This window comes from Lacerta agilis, chromosome 11 (assembly GCF_009819535.1).
Source record: "Lacerta agilis isolate rLacAgi1 chromosome 11, rLacAgi1.pri, whole genome shotgun sequence".
Lineage (NCBI taxonomy): Eukaryota > Metazoa > Chordata > Lepidosauria > Squamata > Lacertidae > Lacerta > Lacerta agilis.
The window spans coordinates 15,785,712-15,805,150 of NC_046322.1; the positions used below are offsets into that span (position 1 = coordinate 15,785,712).

The following is a 19,439-nucleotide window of genomic DNA, read 5'->3' on the forward strand; positions in this document are numbered from 1 at the left end:
TGTGTCGATTAAGCTGCTGTATAAAGGTAAAAAGAACATGACAAACCTCACCTTGGACAGGATTTCCAATGATCTCCAGGTAAGGTAGGTTTGTTTTGATGCCTTTATTTTTCAAACTTCCCTCTGAGGCTTAATCTCCCCACATGGAAATCCAGAATTAACAAGGTGGCAATTTATGGAAAATAACTAGGTTTACTGTGATTATGATGACAACTCTTTAGTATCTTGAGGCACTTCCGGCATGGCACCAAAAGCATTTTTTGGTGTGTGTGTTTTTAAATAGAGGTGGAAAAGCAGAGGGAAGAAGGCAGGAAAGGGGGAAATAAACAGTGAAGGTGAAAATCTTATAATGCAGAACAGACAGCACAATAAGTGAATCCGACGTTGCAAATCAGGACAAAGGGTACAGGCGATCTTTGGATTTGGAGACGGTTCAAATCCACTGCATTATAGTTCTGTGGCTCCATGGTGGCGGTGGCAGTGGCAGTGTAGCTCTCTAGCAAGAGTGGGGAAGGTGCGGCCCTTCAGGCAGTTGTGGCTCATCTGCTGGGGCAGAGCTGCAGTTCTTGCATCCTGGTGTCTGCACAGCCCTGCCCTCTTTGCTGCCACGACCCTCTCCCACTTGGTAAGCCACAGCGCCACCACTGCTGGGAAGCTAGCATTGCAGCTCCACCCCACTAGTCTTTGGCTTTTCGGCTTTGGACTACAACTCCCATCAGTCCTGACCTTTGGCCATGCTGGCTGGGGCAGGCACCCAGCGGCCTCTGGGATGCTACAGCTTCCCTACCCTCTGCTGGATCACGTTCTTCCGTTTCACATTCTGATTTAGCAGTCCTAGTTCTCAGTCATGCAGTTTCAGGCATGGGTCGCTTTTTGAGGTCCTGTTGCGTTAGCATCTCCGGGTATCTTGCAAGTGGCGCAGCACTGATTCCTCACCAATGGCATGAAACATTTCCCAAGATCCCTCACCCTCTCGCAGAAATTCGCCGACAGCCTGTCCTTGCTGCAAGGGAAACCTGTAGTGAAGAAAGACACCCACACACATTCATAAAAGGAAACAGCAGTAGCTATCAGTGCCTACAGAGTTAGGGCAACACCATAGGACATCAGAGAGAGGCAGAAGGAAAGAAATTGACAGCATAACCATATGTTTGCTTACTTGGAAGTAAGTCCCATAGTTTTCGCTGGCGCTTCTCGTCCTAGGAAGTGTGCTTAAGGTTGCAGTCTAAGTGTGCTGTTAATCACCGAAAGCACTGGTGGTGAACTTGCGGGACTCTATTATTATTATTTTTTAAAATTGAATTTATATACCACCCTATACACAGGGGTCTCAGGGCAGTTCACAGAATAAAATCAAGATATAAAACCACAAAATACCTAATAAAAAGAAAAACAGCAACCCAATACACGCCCCCCCCCCTTTAAAAGGGCATCGGATGTAAATCGGATCAACCAAAGGCCTGGTTAAAGAGAATTGTTTTGTCTGGCATCTAAAGGTGTATAATGAAGGCACCAGGCGAACTTCCCTGGGGAGATCATTCCACAGATGGGGAGCCACTGCAGAGAAGGCCCGTTCTTATGTTGCCACCCTCCAAACCTCTCTAGACGTTATCGGACTCCCATCAGCTCTAGCTAGCATGCCAACAGTTAGGGATGATGGGATCTGTCATCCAACATTATTTGGAGAGCTGCAGGCTCCACATCCCTGCCCTGACCAAAGTTTTAGTCACTGACTATAGTGATTGCTGTGGGTTGGGGCTGTGGTTCAGTGGTAGAGCATCTGTTTTGCACACAGAACGTCCCAGGTTCAATCCCCGGTATCTCCAGGTAAGGCTGGCAAAGGCTGTCGTCACCCTGGAGAGTGGCTGTTATTCAGTATTCAGAGGATACTGAGACAGATGGACCAACAGTCTGACAAAAGGCCTTAGTCACACTTACCTTTTGCCTCTCTCATTCCAGGCATAGGTCTGCACTTTAAAGCTCCATGTCCAAGCACTCTTTGTGTGTGTGTGTGTGTGTGTGTGTGTGTGTGTGTTTGCCCCCGAGCTTTCCCTACGGCAACCTGCTCTTTACTGCTCAATCAGAAAGAACGTCAATTCAGGTTTTCAGTGGATTGCTGTTTGCTCCAATTCAGCTTTAAAGAGTGGATTTTTGTGGGGAAAGCTCTGGAGGGTAAGGGTGGCTAAGCCCTGAGTGTAAGTCAGCTTCATATGTTCACATAGTCAAGTTCATAGAGTCCACACAAGAAATAAACATGAAATAGTGCAATGATGGAAGAATTCAGCATCCTGCATATCTTTTATTTGTTATTATGGATGAGATGATTTCTCACATATAATTTCCTTCTTGGTTCTGTCATTCACTCTGCCAGTCTCCCTGAATTCTGGTTTAACTACAGGCTTCCTCAAACTCAGCCCTCCAGATGATTTTGGCCTACAATTCCCATGATCCCTAGCTAGCAGGACCAGTGGTCAGGGATGAGGGGGATTGCAGTCTCAAAAAATCTGGAGGGCCGAGTTTGAGGAAGCCTGAACTAGGATAATTTCTGTAATCATCTGCCAGAATGGGGACTGCAGAGTTTGCTGCAGCTTTTCCGCTTCTGCTGTGTGTTTGCATCCTCCCTCTGTGCTACTTAGGCACCTGTGTGCTTTGCTAGAACAATGCAAAAAGGTACCGTAATCTTGATGCGACTGTATGAATGACAGCATCAACATTCTTTTTGTGTGGTGTTTTACCAATGTGCACATGTGTTCTACAGAAAAAAACCTGAAGCACCCCACTCCCACAGAAATTGTGACTCAATTATAGGTACCATAAAAGCAAGCGTGCTTCTTTTTTGTAGAGTTTACTTTGGAAAAAGAAGCAAGAGCCTTAGTTATCAGATGCAGAAAAATGAGGGAGATCAACATATGGACTTATGTATATCCCACATATCTAAAAATACAATAACTATGGAGCATATATCAGCATTATCTGAGCAATCATGCATACCATATGTCTATACAAAAATGAGCAATATTTTCCAGAAAGTCATTGCAGAGTTTTTCTTGACTTTTTCCCTTCTGCATGTTTGCCCTGATCCAGCTCTAGGAAGCTGCCTCTCACTGAGCCTACGTCTACCTCTAGCCTTATCTAAACCAGGGTTTCCCAAACTTGGCTCTCCAGCTGTTTTTGGACTACAATTCCCATCATCCCTGACCACTGGTCCTGCTAGCTAGGGGTGATGGGAGTTGTAGTCCCAAAACAGCTGGGGACCCCGGTTTGGGAAACCCTGGTCTAAACTGTCAGGCAGTGACTCCAGGGTTTCAGCCAGGAGTTTTTCTCAGCCCCACCGAAAGAAAACAGGGATTGAACCAAGGACCATAAAGATCATGTGTTCTGCCACTCAGCTAAGGCACGTTTCTCCTGGAAGACTTGCATTCCTGTCTGACTAGTTGTATCAGATGGTGGATAGAAGATTCGCAGTCATGTTATGCATGCATCCACTGAAAGCATTGGGGTGAAGACAGATAACATTTCCACCAAGTCGAATGTGCCAATGAATACCCGATTCATGCCTGCAGTTTTTTATCCAGAAAGCCATGCATCTGAAGAAATCCCCCGTTTTCAGTAAGAACACCATCATTCCGCAGCTCTAATTACTATTCCCCATTAGTCTGTAGCATAACCCTAAGACCTGTGTCAGTGCCACAATAGAGCAATGGCAGGCATTTAAATTCCAAATCAGTTTCAGTCCAGAGACAAGGGGAAAGCCCTTCTGTGCCCTTCTGAACCTTTCTTGGGAATTGAAACTGATATACCGTCAACATGCACCTAGCTATTGTTCAGTGGTGTTGACCCAGGTCTTAAGATGCAGTCCTCGAGAAACTTGCCAGCTAAACAGGGACGGAGCAAATGAAGCAGCATCTGGCTGATTTCTGAAGGAAGGCGGCTCCTTTGTACTTGTTGCTGTCGAGAGACACCCACCTCTGCTACCAACGCATTCTCGCAGGTTGCATTTCCGAGAACCCGCAGGCTTGGACTTCTGCTCACAGAGGCTCTGGGCATGAGCGGCGCTGTCTTCCACGTTGACACACTCCACCACTCTTTGCTGAATGCCTCCTCCGCATGAAGCAGAACACTGGAAGACATTTTGCATTACTGTTGTGGTTGTTATTTTACCATGAGGTCCCAGGGGAGGTTGCAACAATAAACGTACCATTATTATTTTATTTGTTCCATTTTTATGTATCAAAAGATTCCCCAGGCAGTGTACATCATTAAGAACACATCTTACGGAGAGGACTTCCAGTTTTTATATCAGGGTCATATTTCCAAAAGATAAACTCCCTACTTAGGAAATGCCTTTGGGGCTCAATAACACTGAGATTATCCTTGCTGAGAATGCAGTTACAAATTTAAAAAGGTGGTTTCGGAATTCCAAACTTAGAACTATATCATTATGTTTATTTACTGTCATGTATTAAATACTGGTGCTGGAGGAGACTCTTGAGAGTCCCATGGACTGCAAGAAGATCAAACCTATCCATTCTTAAAGAAATCAGCCCTGAGTGCTCACTAGAAGGACAGATCCTGAAGTTGAGGCTCCAGTACTTTGGCCACATCATGAGAAGAGAAGACTCCCTAGAAAAGACCCTGATGTTGGGAAAGATGGAGGGCACAAGGAGAAGGGGACGACAGAGGATGAGATGGTTGGAAAGTGTTCTCGAAGCTACTAACATGAGTTTGGCCAAACTGCGGGAGGCAGTGAAGGATAGGCGTGCCTGGCGTGCTCTGGTCCATGGGGTCACGAAGAATCGGACACGACTGAACGACTGAACAACAACATTAAATACTGGAAACTCACTGTTGGTAATAATTTTCTGACGTGGGCACCTTAGAATTTGCATATACAGCAGCTTTGGTGGGCTGGGCAATACTTGGATCAAAATACTTGAAATCTCAGGTGTCTCTAGAAACAACTAAGTCAGTTAGAAACATATGTAACATATTGTCTAATAAAAATAAATTACAATACTCGCATGCCAAACTCCCTTTGTAGGGAAATCCTATACTATATTAAAAATTACTGAAAGGATGGTAATATAGAAAAACTGGATGGGAACAAGTGTTTTGACTCTTACTGTTTTAAGACAAAAATACCATCTATCAGATGGGGCCCAGTGGCAGTTATACAACCTTAAAATATCAGTGACTTCCCTTCTTCTCTTTCTGTGGTTCATTTTACATAGCATAAATCCCTGCAGCTTTTATATAAACTAAACAGTTCAGTAATCCATTATTACTTCCATCAAAACTTATTGATACTGTTGAATTTATCTTAATGCTGCCAGCGTTTTCAAGTGTACACAATTCCCCCCCATATATTCAATAAACATTTTCCAGTCTTCTTTAAATGAATGTTCTTCTTGTTCTCTTGTTCTACACATTAGATCCACAAACTGCGTGTATTCCATCAGTTTAAGTTGCCTACAAAAAAAATAATACTGGCATGCAAAAAGAAATTACTGGCTTGCTAATCTGCATTGGATGTGGAGCAAGAAAGGCACCTTCTTCATTGGGGGGGGGAGAGGGGGAAGCTTGCAGGGGAGGGGCAAAACGATCCATCATGCCCCATTCACTGTCACGATCATTTCTTTCTCAGTGTTGGGGTATATGAAGTTGTGCATGCTAAATTTCTCTTTTCAAACAGTACAGGCCCTTTTTCATCTGGCCAGCCTTCCAAATCTGGCAGACTCTTTTCCTCTCTCCTGTCTCTTATAAGCGTGGTGATTTTAAAAGGCTGGTGGCAATACTACTGGTGCCACACAGGCCTGGGGTTGATGGGTTGTTGGGCTGTTGGGGGTGGCAGCTCTGGACCACTCAAGCTGTGGCTCAAGCAGTTATATGTCAAAAATGAGCCCCAAGAGGAACTGAAGAGCTATTCGGTGATAGCTGTGCACCTTCCACTGAGATTAAATGCACATAATGTTGCGGCGTGTCACAGTGGTGGCCCTTGTTGTTGTTGTTGTTGTTTAGTCGTTTAGTCATGTCTGACTCTTCGTGACCCCATGAACCAACATGCCAGGCACTCCTGTCTTCCACTGCCTCCCGCAGTTTGGTCAGACTCATGTTGGTAGCTTCGAGAACACTGTCCAACCATCTCGTCCTCTGTTGTCCCCTTCTCTTTGTGCCCTCCATCTTTCTCAACATCAGGGTCTTTTCCAGGGAGTCTTCTCTTCTCATGAGGTGGCCAAAGTATTGGAGCCTCAGCTTCAGGATCTGTCCTTCCAGTGAGCACTCAGGGCTAATTTCCATCAGAATGGATAGGTTTGAACTTCTTGCAGCCCATGGGACTCTCAAAAGCTTCCTCCAGCACCATAATTCAAAAGTATCAATTTTTCGACGATCAGCCTTCTTTATGGTCCAGCTCTCACTTCCATACATCACTACTGGGAAAACCATAGATTTAACTATAAGGACCTTTGTCGGCAAGGTGGTGGCCCCAATTAGCAGTTAATAACTCAGCCTAATAGCTTGCCGTAGAGGCAACGTACCTCCTTCCAGGGCTCCACCCGCCACTCGTAGCAGGGCTCTGCGTTACAGCTGATGTTCAGTGGCGGCTTGCGTCCTGCAAACTGGCAGTGAAATGGCCTCAGGGTTCTGTTGCTGTGAACATCGAGGCAAAGGACACTGCGGGTCTTGAAACCGCCTCCGCAGCTGGAGGAGCACTGTAGAAAGAAGGACAAGAAGGAGATGGTCTCTGCAGTGTCAGGGAGCCCTGGCAGGGATCTGCAGGCAACTGCACTACAGGCCTAGTGTGATGGAGGAAGTGCTGGGAAACCTAGGTCCAAATCCAGTAGCAATTGTTGGGGCAGGGCGGGGTGGGTCCGCTTTCCTGGTTTCCCAATGCTGGGGTTGCTGCTGCTTACCGACAGGGTGAAGTAGCAGAGGGGGCAGCGCAGGACTGGCACAATGGTGGGCACATCTCAATAACAGGCAGTGTTAGGAAGCCATGTAAGCAATGCAGCCCTTCTCATAAGAAATATTCAAAATCCCCAACTGGCATGAAGTGGCATGAAGTTTCCCAAGTGAACTTGGGCCGGTTACCATCTCGCAGGCTGCTTCCGGACAAGCAGCTTCTAGCAATATCCAGCCATTGCTCTTCTACTGTAAGCTACAAGAGAATCTGCAATGGGTTTCCCACACTATCAGGAGTTAGGTAAAAGATAAAGGACCCCTGGACCATTAAGTCCAGTCAAAGACGACTATGGGGTTGCGGTGCTCATCTCGCTTTCAGGCCAAGGGAGCTGGCGTTTGTCCAGGGGCGTTCGTAGCACCTTGGCTGCCGGGGGCGGGAAGCCAAGAGGCACCTCTGGGGGCGGGGCATCGTGGTGCGTGCGTGCGTCATGACGTCATGACACACGCAATGCCCCGCCCCCGGGGGTGCCGGGTGGCAGCTTTGGGACACTCCCGAAGCCGCCACCCGGCGGTGGCACCCCTTCGTGCCGCGGCTGCTCATGCCTGCGTGAGCAGCCGCTGCACGAAGGGGTGCTGGGAGGCGGATTCGGGAGTCTTTGCGGGCTGCAAAGACTCCCGAATCCGCCACCTGGGCTCCCTTGGCGGAGCGCAACTCGGGGCAGGGAGAGGGACGTCCCCTCTCCATGTCCCGGCTCCGCAAGCCAGCCAGCAGCGGAGCTCGGCAAAGAGGCAAGGGGCGGGCCAGCCAGGAGGGGGTGGCACCCACCTCGCTGGCCCACCCCTTGCCTCCATGCCGAGCTGCGCCGCTGGAAGGGGGGGGGCTATTTTCGGCGCTGCTGGAGCGGAGCCACAGGGGCGGCCAGCGAGGGGGGTGACACCCCTCCTCGCTGGCCGCCCCTGCGGCTCCACCCCGGCAGTGCCGAAAATAGCCTAAAAAGAATTAAAAAAATAAAATAAAATAAGTTTTTTTAAAGCCCAGTGGGCGGGGGCGCCCCCCCCAGTGTGTCACCCCCAGCAGGGGCGCTGCCTAGGGCCCCCCGCCCCCCCTGCGACGCCCCTGCGTTTGTCCACAGACAGCTTTCCGGGTCATGTGGCCAGCATAACTAAACTGCTTCTGGTGCAACAGGACACCGTGACGGAAACCAGAGCTCACGGAAACGCCAGTTACCTTCCCGCCGCAGCGGTACCTATTTATCTACTTCCACTGGCGATAATAAACATCCATAAAATAAAACAATAAACGTCCATAAAAACAGCAAAAGTAGTTTCTTTCCCCAATAGGTTTTATCTTAAACAGTTACAGATGCAATAGACTACGATTGCAGTAGTCATTGTATCACCACCCTGTTCATTGTTTAATTATTTCATATGAAAGGCAACTTCCTCTAAAAAAATGTTTTGGGCAATATCTCCCTTCCTGTTGGATTTTTATCCAGCCCCCACCTCTGTGAGACTGAAAAGGGAAAATATGGTACTGGGCCCAAAACTTAGATCAAGGACCAAGGAAGTGAAACTTTTCAGTTCTTTCAACAACACTGATCCTGCCTCAGCAAGTAGACTACGTAAGTTCCCACACTTAATATTCCTGGCTTGTTATAATCAGATAGTGCCTTTGACCAGCTTCCTGGAGTAATAATAATAATAAGCAATCTTTTATGATGAGAAAAACAGCTGCAATTTGAATAATCAAGAAATCAGAGTCGGAGAGTTTGCCACATTGAAGCCCCTTCCAGTTCTAAAAGCCAGATACCTAACATCATAATAATTTTCAAAGACCCTGCAAAATTGGAAAGACTTGTTTCCAAAGCACAATTACTTTGCTCCAGTCCTCTGCTTTCCACTGGGCACATGGGCGGAGGTAACACCTCCTTGCCGGATCAGGCTTTCTCGTGTGCCGGCAATCGGATTCGTTCTTGGTGCTGCATTCCACCACTCTCCAAAAAGCCCCCACACCACACGTGGTGGAGCACTGCAAAAACAAAACAGAAATAAAGGTCTTTTGAGACTTGATGTTTTTAATCGCATTGCTGAGATGCAAATCTAGCACTTCATCTGCAGCCCAGGAAAGCAGAGAGTAAATGGGGAAAGAAGCTCATTTCATCGCACCCCCCAGCTGTTTCTGGCACATACTACAAAATAAAATACGTAACTAAAAGCTGGCAGCCAAAGAATTGGCTGGCTGGTGCAAAACAGTCAATATGAAAAAAAATTGCAGGCGAGTGATCATAGCTCCCATCAATCATGGCCAATGGCTAGGGATCATGGGAGTTGTAGTTCAGCAACATCAGAAGGGCAAAGGGGCAAACTCATTTATGCCTCGGGATTTAATTGCTACTGTATGAAACCACGGCCTCCTCACATTTCTATCAGTTCAACTCAGTTCAACCACATCTTGAATGAATGATAAAATGGGTATGCAGAGGCCCAAATGATAATGATGATGATGATGATGATGATAATAATAATAATAATAATAATAATAATAATAATAATAATAATAATTTATTTATACCCCGCCCATCTGGCTGGGTTTCCCCAGCCACTCTGGGTGGCTTCCACCAAAATATTAAAAATACAATAAAACATCAAACATTAAAAACTTCCCTAAACAGGGCTGCCTTCAAGTGTCTACTAAAAGTCAGATAGTTGTTTATTTCCTTGACATCTGATGGGAGGGCGTTCCACTGGGCGGGCGCCACTACCGAGAAGGCCCTCTGCCTTTAAAGGCTGGTTTATAGACACTGTGCATAGATAATTGCTTTCATTAGGAATGCAGCTGAAATAATGATAAAGGCGGTAGCGAAGTGACTATAGTCAACAGAATGAAATCTCAAGACTCACCTCACTCCAGTTCCCCACCAACCAGTAGGCATCATTGGGTGAGTTCCTGGACTCCATTGGATGCTCTGGCTCAGAGTCATTCAACAAAATTCTCCTGGAAGCTTCATCCCAGGTCTTTGGCATGTCAGTATCCTGCAGAAATGGACCTTGTGTGGGATAAGCAGATGCCTCATCCACAGAGGATGTTGGTTTTGTTCTATTTGCAAACTTGTCTCTTGAAGTATCATTTAGCACCGCTGGTTGTACTGTGACAGGATCTGCTGTTGTATTTGCAGGTGTATTTATTTGAACATTAAGGCCTCTGAGACCTATCGTTGCCATGGAAATTCCTACCTCTGCTACCGGAGTAACAGAAATGTGTCTAAAACTGTCTGCATGATCATCTGTCGGCAAGTTGCTTGATGTATTACCATCAGTGATGGTAGTAGGAGAACCTCTCGTTGGCCATTTGCTCTGGGCTTTATTTTTTGTTTCTCCATCTGCACTTTTAGACATGGTACTGGATTCTTCCGTTAAATACCTGGCGGTTACAGCTGAAGACTTGGGATTAGTGGTAAAGGAGTCCCTGTTTATAAAGCCAACATCTGAAGAATTGTATGGTTTTATGGGGGATATGTTCCCCAAATTTGTAGAATTCAAAACACCTGAATTATTTGTAGCAGGCCCGGAAGTACTATTTTGCAGTAAGGTGCCGTCACTAAATACATAGGAACAATTTTTAGGAAAGTCTGATCCACTGGAATTACTTAGTAATATTTTTACATCCAAGTTTTCTTTTTCGGAAGAGTTTGCAATGCTTGAGGATGTAGGCATCAAAGTAACATTTCTGGGCTCAAGTCCTTTTGTTGTTGTAAGGATTCTTGGGCTTGGTTTGGTAGTTGGCCAGTTGACCCCAGGGCCTTTTCTGGGATCTGTTCCAGTTCTCCTGATTATCTTTCCACCATGCAGTTTGAAATTAGGTATCAGCAATCGTCTGGAGTATGGACACTGCTGGAGGCCACACAGAGCTTTAGAATGGGGTCTCTTTGAAGAATCACATGGTTCTCCATTGTTCTTGGTACAGGTGATGTTACGAGTCCGTATACCTCCACCACAGGTCACTGTACACTGCAAAATAAATAACATTTATTCAGATATCTCACCCACTTCTCACCTTGTACACTTGCATACATGCATACTTGCACAGACCCAGACGGTCCTGACACCCATAAGCAGAGTTCAGTGGCTGTATTTGGTTTTGTGCCACAGTTTTGGACCGGAGAAAGACTATGCTTGACCTTTAGAGAGAGTAACAATTGAAGAGCCCTTTTGGACTTTTTGTGTGGAAAGAAGAATGAAGGAACTTAAGATGCCTGGGATTGAAGAATAATCTTTATTTACATAATTGGTAGATGGAGAACTGGAAGTCCTCTTCTATCTTTATTCTTATTTTTATTTTATATGATTTCTAGCTTTCCCCCCCTTCCGTTAACTCTACCTATACTCACATTTCGTTCTGTTTTTTTTTTTTTTATGTCCTCTACTCAGTTAGAAATGGAGGCAGTGAGAGATTTTACTTTCTTGGGCTCCATGATCACTGCAGATGGTGACAGCAGTCACGAAATTAAAAGACGCCTGCTTCTTGGGAGGAAAGCAATGACAAACCTAGACAGCATCTTAAAAAGCAGAGACATCACCTTGCCGACAAAGGTTCATATAGTTAAAGCTATGGTTTTCCCCGTAGTAATGTACGGAAGTGAGAGCTGGACCATGATCGCCGAAGAATTGATGCTTTTGAATTATGGTGCTGGAGGAGACTCTTGAGAGTCCCATGGACTGAAAGAAGATCAAACTTATCCATCCTTAAAGAAATCAGCCCTGAGTGCTCACTGGAAGGACAGATCCTGAAGTTGAGGCTCCAGTACTTTGGCCACCTCATGAGAAGAGAAGACTCCCTGGAAAAGACCCTGATGTTGGGAAAGATGGAGGGCACAAGGAGAAGGGGACGACAGAGCATGAGATGGTTGGACAGTGTTCTCGAAGAGACTGGTATGAGTTTGGCCAAACTGCAGGAGGCAGTGAAGGATAGGTGTGCCTGGCGTGCTCTGGTCCATGGGGTCACGAAGAGTTGGACACAACTGAACGACTGAACAACAACAACTCAGTTAATGAGGTTCCACACAAGAAGGTGATGGACAGATGATTAAGGACCCTTTGTGAGAGGCAGGGAAAGGAAGATCTCCCAGGGTGGGAGGCCGGGAGAAGAACAGGAAGCTCCCAGGTGAGAGCTGGGAGGGTCCACCACCTTTTGTGGGGGGCAAGGATTAAGATACACCTCTGATAGGGGACTTTGATATTTTTTATTCTTCCGCTTTTTCTGTGTTGTCTTTCTTTCTTTCTTTCTTTCTTTCTTTCTTTCTTTCTTTCTTTCTTTCTTTCTTTCTTGTGTGTTTGTTATATTATGCCCCCCTCTTTTTATTTAGAATAGTTTGGCTTTTATTGTATTGCATGTTGAAAAGTTTCAATAAAAGAAATTATAAAAGAGAGAAAAAGTGCCACAGTCTCGGCTCCACATGCGGACCGCACTAAGCTTGTGAATAAGCCGATATCTGTCTTTTCATTAGCCACATTGAAAAACAAAACACTGCATAATGAAGCAGGATTTTAACTTGCCCAACAACCCCTATGATCTTTGGTGTCCATTTTGTCTATGCTGCTTGGGGGCAGGTGGTTTTATCACCCTGCCCAAGTTGCACTACTCTTTGGCAAAATAAAAAATTTAAAAAATCCTTCCAGTGGCACCTTAGAGACCAACTAAGTTTGTTCTTGGTATGAGCTTTCGTGTTCAAGCACACTTCTTCAGTTACTTTTTAGCAGACGCAAACTGCGCTTCATATGCAAACCTGCCCCACAGACAACTGGGACACGGCTCTGTTGAAAGCAGAGTACAGTAATTCATACATGCTTTATGCGCCATCAACAAAATTAGCTGAAATTAAACCCAAGTTTAATTCAATTAACAGTAGCGTCACGTTTTCATTTATATCGAAAGCAGAGGGAGTTGATGGGGCATACAAAATGGGCAACAGAGGAATTTTTGGTACACAAATCCAATCTCACGCTTCAGTTCTTTTCAGGAGGGCGGGAGAAAACAGCTTGAAGGAACCGAGGGCAGAAGCAACACACCTGCTATGCACCTGCTAGTAACTAACCACAGCAAAATCAAACCAAGATTTTGTAATGGTGGGAGCCTGCAAAACCTGACACTCCACAGCCAAGGGGAAATAAACAGTTCTTATAACCACAGAGTTTTAATTTTACTTATTTATTCTACAGGGCAGGAGGCAACAGAAAGTCTTCCATTAACCACAACTTCCAAGGCTTTCTGTGAGTCCATTTGGAAAGTTACATCTCATCTTAATGAGTCAAGATAGTGAGCAAGCCTTTAACAGCAGTTTCCCCATTTCCTCCAAACTGGGAAACAAACCAAGATATCAAATCAACTTCAAAACACGGTGTAATATCCTGGATTGTTCCAGAGAAGGTAACCACAGTTTCCTGGTTTAGAGGAAATGGGAAACAATGGTTAATGGAAGACTTTGTGGCTTGTTTGTTCATCCCGCTGTACAAGGGCAATAGACAAAAAGGTCTTTTCATAGGCCATGAGAATGGTCTTGAAGGCACACGATGCATTCCATTTGCTGAAGCTGCCACAAGAATGAGGCATCACTGGGATATGTACTCTGCTCTGAGCTCTTTAAGAAAAGACCAAGGTCTGAGCATGTAACACATACAACTACAGTGTGCTGTGAACGTACCTCAGTCCAGTTGCTTACTGTCCAGTCTGATGGGCACAGGACGTCTCTGTTACATGAAAGGTAAGTCTTTGGTTTCAGCAGATGTTTGCACTTCTCAACAGGCAAAGCTTGCTCATCCAATCCCACTGCCTGGATGCAAAGGACGGTCCGTTTCTTCTCTCCTGTTGGGCCGCAGGAGGTTGAACACTTCTGCCATTCTCCTGCCCACCATCTTCAGAGCAAGCCAAAAAGAAATGGGGAGCATCAAAAAGGGCATGCATGCTGAACCAGAGAATGAATGTTAGTAATACAAAGGTAACTTTGAGAAGAGTATATCGCTTAAATGTTATGTTCCAGGCTTGCAACTTTTCCTCCTCTGGGTTATGGGAAACTGCATCAAGGCAAACTCTTATCAGCTCAGCAGAAGTACAGGCAACCCCAATTTGTGCAGGATCATAATTGTGCACTTATCAGTCGCACCTAAAACATTAGTTGCCTGTATTTCATTATTGTCTATCATGCACATATCATATTTTATTTGTGATGTCCTATCGTGTTCACACTCACAATAACCACACCTGGAAACAGACCCTTATTATACCCATTTTAGAGATGGGAGCAAAGATCTAATTACAGAGAGTTACAGTGGCCAGCTGGCCTCCACTAGAAGTCAGGCGTTTAGCATCACAAATCCCATGATATGGAACACACTTCCTGTAGAGGCATCCTTACTTTTGACTTTTGGGCCTCTCTAGAAAAACGTCTTATGCCGACAAGCCTTTGCAGCTGTTTCAATTAATTAGCCAGCCACTTTAATGATGACCTGAATTGTTTTTAAGGATGCTGTATGCTTAATAGTTGTACACCACCTTGATGTTACACATTCTGGTGGTATAGAAATATTTCCTATAAACAAACCCAAGAACCAACATTAGAAGGTCATTGCAATCATCTGATGGCTGCAAATCTCCAAGAGAGGGCCTCCTGTAGATACCATCGCACCAGGAAGTCTGTGATATACAATTTAGGAAACGGGCCTTTAGCATGGTGGCATATGCTACACCCCATTATGTATCAAAGAAGCTCCCGTGATTACTTCTGCATGGGATGGTTGCTATTCAGAATGTAGGTTGTATGCCTCTTCTAGCACATTCTGAAAATGGCATGCGAAGCACAACCCAGTGTGTGTGTGTGTTTGCACCAATTTGGTAGTTAGTGCAAGACTTCAGCACTACTTCAGTTAGCAAGGCAGGCTACAGTCCTCATCCTATATGAGAGAAGGGCTGCTTTGAAGACGACCTGGTGTCTGATTAATTGGGAGCAGGTGCCCAGTTAATCGTTTCTGTTTCTGTGCTTCTATTTTCAAAAAACCTTCAGATGAAAGAAAACCAGTATTTAAAAAATTATGTATTAACAAACTCTCTGTCTCACTTGGACAAACCATTTCTGAATGATGGACAGCTGGCGATGAGAAACAGAACGTGGTCCTTTGCACACTTGTTTTAATTACTGTAGTCTACACCTTTGACATTTTCTAGGAAGCCTACATAATCCTCCCCATATATTAACTTGGAGCTGGTAAGCCCTTTAATCCCCTCTGACTGCACATCTGCCGTTGCCAATTACATGTCCAGGGGATAGGAGTAGCATTGCTGGAAAACAGTGACAGTACTGGCCTTCGTCTGAAATCTTAGATTTTCACTTATTTGTTCAAAAGCAAACACCTTTGGGAAATTACGTATTGATCTCTCCAGCCCACAGCATTGCTAAATATCAATGCACAGCAAAGGGGAAGAAGTAATTTCTTAATAAATTGATCAACAAAGACGGGGGCATCTTAGATGTTTTCTGCCAAGCGATTAGAAACGCTGGAGAATGCCATTAGAAATGGAAACAGGAGTGGGAATTACCACAATTTCTGCGTTCATCACAGATCAGGAAAGGAAATCAGATTAATAATAATAGTAGTACAGTAGTACCTTGGGTTAAGAACTTTATTCGTTCCAGAGGTCCGTTCTTAACCTGAAACTGTTCTCAACCTGAGGTACCACTTTAGCTAATGGGGCCTCCCACTGCCAGAGCACAATTTCTGTTCTCATCCTGAAGCAACTACTACTACTGCTGCTACTACTACTACTAATAATAATAATAGCAGTATTTGCTATTGCTGGGGGGATTTTTAGTCTGTGAATAGTATGTATATAATTACATTACTTTCTTAGTGGGGGTAGATGGCGGGAAAGCTCCCTGCCTGTTCCATGGGGTATCCCCTTAAGGTGTACAGTGGTACCTTGGGTTACGGACCTGATCCGTTCCGGGGTGCCATTCGCACCCCGAAAAGTCTGTAACCTGAGTGGTGATATCGCACATGCGCAAAAGTGCGATATTGGACTTTTGCACATGCACAGACCGCACAGACTGCTTCTGCGCATGCTCGCGCTGTGAAACCCAGAAGTAAACACTTCCACGTTTGCAACATGAAAAAATGCAACCCGCAGCTATTGTAACCCGAGGTATGACTGTATTGGAAAGTGATGCTTCATGTCCAGCTTGGGGGCTGAAGGGCTATAGCACCCCCTGCCACTGGAGTCTGCTGGAAGTGGTTTGTTCCATGGGGACGCCTGTGGTCAACCACAACTGTCTATCAACCAGTAGGTAGGCTGGTTGATCATGGGATATATGCCCAATGCCTACGCCAAACCTATTTTGTCTGTAATTCATATGGTTGTGACCCTATGACTTTGAACCCAACACATCTCTCCTGGTATTCATTTGCTGCCTGTGCATCCCATCATGGGCCCACAAATGTTACACTTCAGATCCCAAATGGAGCCAGTGAAATGGAACTGTGTTGCTACACAAGCCCCATTCACTGAAAACTATGGGTTAAAAGATCCAGGGGGCTGCGACTTACTTGGGAATGAATCTGATTTAATTTAGTGGGGCTTACTTCTGAGCAAACATGTACCTTCCTTCGTGACTCTAGCAATTCAAATTTCACCTCTTTTTAATTTAACCACAAAATTCCTCTGAGTCTCTAGCTTACACTCAGATATTAAGAGAGGCCATTAGTTATCAAATTGGATTATGCTGTCAGCTGGCTTCCCGGTAATTAGACCTGAGGAATCACTGCATTGTTTAATTCAGATACTTTACAAAATTATTTACATGGGCTGTCTTGACATTCAAAGACATTGCCCTGCTGAGATGCTACTGCTTATTATTGTTGGCATCCATATATTTCAGGAGAAGATGGAATAGTGTGCCATTGAGGGTAAAGTCAAGACATTGGAGAGTTACAGCACCTGCTTTAAAGACCAATACAGGAGAGACATGTTTTATTGCAGCTGGGGGAGATGAAGGTGTCCGGTTTTGCTGGTGTGGTGCAGGTGCACCAGTGAGTTTTTTTTCTCTGCGCTCCTTCCAGCGGTCATTTCTCTTCTGATCACACTGGTATGCATAGCTACTAAGGAGGCATGAAAAGTGGCAATTTCCCTAACTGATGATCAGTGTTTCAACTGTAAAATCAGCAGGATGTGTTATAAAATCAATTGCTGACAGATGCAAAGCAAGGTTAGTTAGGAGGAATGTTCTCAGCTAAAGAAGCCACTTCTGGGCTCAACATTATGCCAAAGTTCAACCCTATATTCACTGACCTGGGTAGTAAGCACCATAAGCACCATTGAATTCAATGGGATTTGCGAAATGATGCTAAATGCTCTTGCAGCTGTTGTTTCGTAATTGCTGATAGCAGGGGGCAAGGAGAGGAATTCTCATTCACACCCACTCATGGAAATCTCCTCTGAGCTCCAGGAGGAAAGTGTTCATTTTGGTTACAGCTGAGGCTGATAGCACACTGAGACTAAAAGTAGTGATGGAGGTGTGATTTTCATCAGGACCACAGCAGGGGAAGGTGGAAAGTGTTGTTGTTTTTAAAGTCCCCATGCACCATTGTCCCAATTAAAGTCCCCCCATACCTCCTACGGGCAATTAAAAAGTAAAAGGCAACAGCAAACCACATATTTAGTGTCCCTTCTAAATGTGTGGACCACATTTAGGTAGGTTCGTCACATCAGTCAAGCATTTAAAACAGCTGCCTTGTGTCTCAGGAGTTGGCCTTTTCGTAAACTCACACATGCCATATCTTCTCTGGAATCATTAGATATTATTGCTATCAAGATGCACACCAAAATGGAAACCTGTCGCATGACTCGCTTTGCAACCAGAACCTTCAATGTTCAAACATGCTGTAAATACCAGAGCAGGTTTGTCGAGCGACCAGTGTTGTCAAAACTGCCCATCACTGTGGACTGAAAAACCTCCCCCCCTTACTGTGTTTCCTAAGGGAAAGAGGACCATTGATGCTTCTCTCCTCAGCGAAAGCATCACAGCTTCCCCAAACACAACCTGTTAACCTCTCAGCTGGCTGATGGCACCTCTCCTGCCCAGCCTAGTGAGACAGGTCAGGTGTAAGTCAACAGGTGTTTCCTTGTAGACACCTGGGGAATTATGACAGAAGATGGATAATACCAAGCACTTAAATGGTGCCTTTTCTGAGTTCACTTACAGCTGCTCCTTAAGGCAGGCTGCGTTGCAGAAACGGAACGGGAGCTGAGAGATCTCGGTTTGCTTTACAGAAGAGGTGGGGACCTGTGAGCATCCAGACATGGTTGGGCTCCAGCTTCCATCACCCCAAAAGCTAGTATGGCAAATGGTCAGGAATGATGGAGCCCAGTCTCTGGAGAGCCATGTGTTCTTCCATCCCTGCCTTAGAGGGCTGTCTACCTAGCAAGCCTGTCGCTGAAATGAAATTGGGATAGAGGATGCTGGCTGAAACATTGTTCTCTTATTCACTATACTATACCAGTTTAATATTATTCATTTCTTAAGCTGTTTTATCAGTTTCTTTTTAAAATGTGTCCTTTCTTCTATCATGTATTTACCTATCACAATGTCGTTTGGCCTACATTCTTCTGTCAGACTGCTGTTTATTGCCATCTTTACCCATGAGTATATTCCTCTAAATCACACACACACACACACACACACACCCTACCTTGGTGGACAGTCCCTTTCCATGCATTTCTTTTGTTTCCCACTAGGCTGCGTTTCGAGATCACAAAACAGGTTTTTCACCACACCTCTCCCTTTTCTCACACAGTGGGCCGTCTGCTGTTGGAAACCTGCAAGAAAGGATGGACACGTGCTGCATTCAGAGGCAATGCCTGGCTTCGAAGAGAGAAGCCATCACAGAATTTTAGAGTTGTGTTGCTGGTCATCCAGTCTGGCCCCTTTTCTCACTGCAGGATCTACAATGCAGGATGCAACCACAGCATCTCCGGCAGCCTCGGGCTGTTCTCTGATCAGTTCCATGACCCTCAGAAACACTGAGCAATGCCCAATTTTCAGTGTACTCACGAACCAGGCAAGCAGCTAATCGTTTATTCATTAATTTATCTGAGAGCAGAAAACCATGACTTGTCTTAATCAGCTGTCCAGCCTAACATGAAATTAAGCAATTTCCTTTAGGGTAGTTAAGCAATTATCCTTACAAAATGACTAGGAAGTGGGGGTGTACCATGCCTAGGATCAAGCAAGATTAGCACAGTGGTACATCAATAAAATGGAACTGAACAGCTCAGGAATTGCAGGTCTGAATGATGGCTGCATCCACAGTGCCCTACCGAAACATTTTGACAAATTTGGACATTTGCTACATAGCCTACATAAGCCTGAAAATCTTAGGTTCAGGATGTCATTTTTCCTTCTTACCAAAGTCTCTGCATTTTTAACAACTACACAACAGACAAATTCAACAGGGGGAGCTTTCTAAAGTCCCATGTCAGGAAAAGCTGTCCTGGT

At 45.1% G+C, this 19,439-nt stretch overlaps 1 protein-coding gene across 1 annotated transcript in view; it reads right to left on the minus strand.

Moving 5' to 3' along the window:
- Positions 1-299: 299 nt before the first annotated feature.
- Positions 300-19,439, minus strand: part of ADAMTS12 (ADAM metallopeptidase with thrombospondin type 1 motif 12) — a 103,356-nt gene continuing 84,216 nt past the window's right edge. The window contains exons 17-23 of the mRNA XM_033164729.1: positions 18,634-18,760; positions 13,599-13,809; positions 9,802-10,908; positions 8,777-8,929; positions 6,537-6,710; positions 3,873-4,120; positions 300-1,003 (exon numbers count right to left, since the gene is read on the minus strand). Coding sequence (XP_033020620.1) covers positions 856-1,003; positions 3,873-4,120; positions 6,537-6,710; positions 8,777-8,929; positions 9,802-10,908; positions 13,599-13,809; positions 18,634-18,760 — 2,168 coding nt within the window. The 3' untranslated portion in view covers positions 300-855. The remainder of the gene's footprint in view (positions 1,004-3,872; positions 4,121-6,536; positions 6,711-8,776; positions 8,930-9,801; positions 10,909-13,598; positions 13,810-18,633; positions 18,761-19,439) is intronic.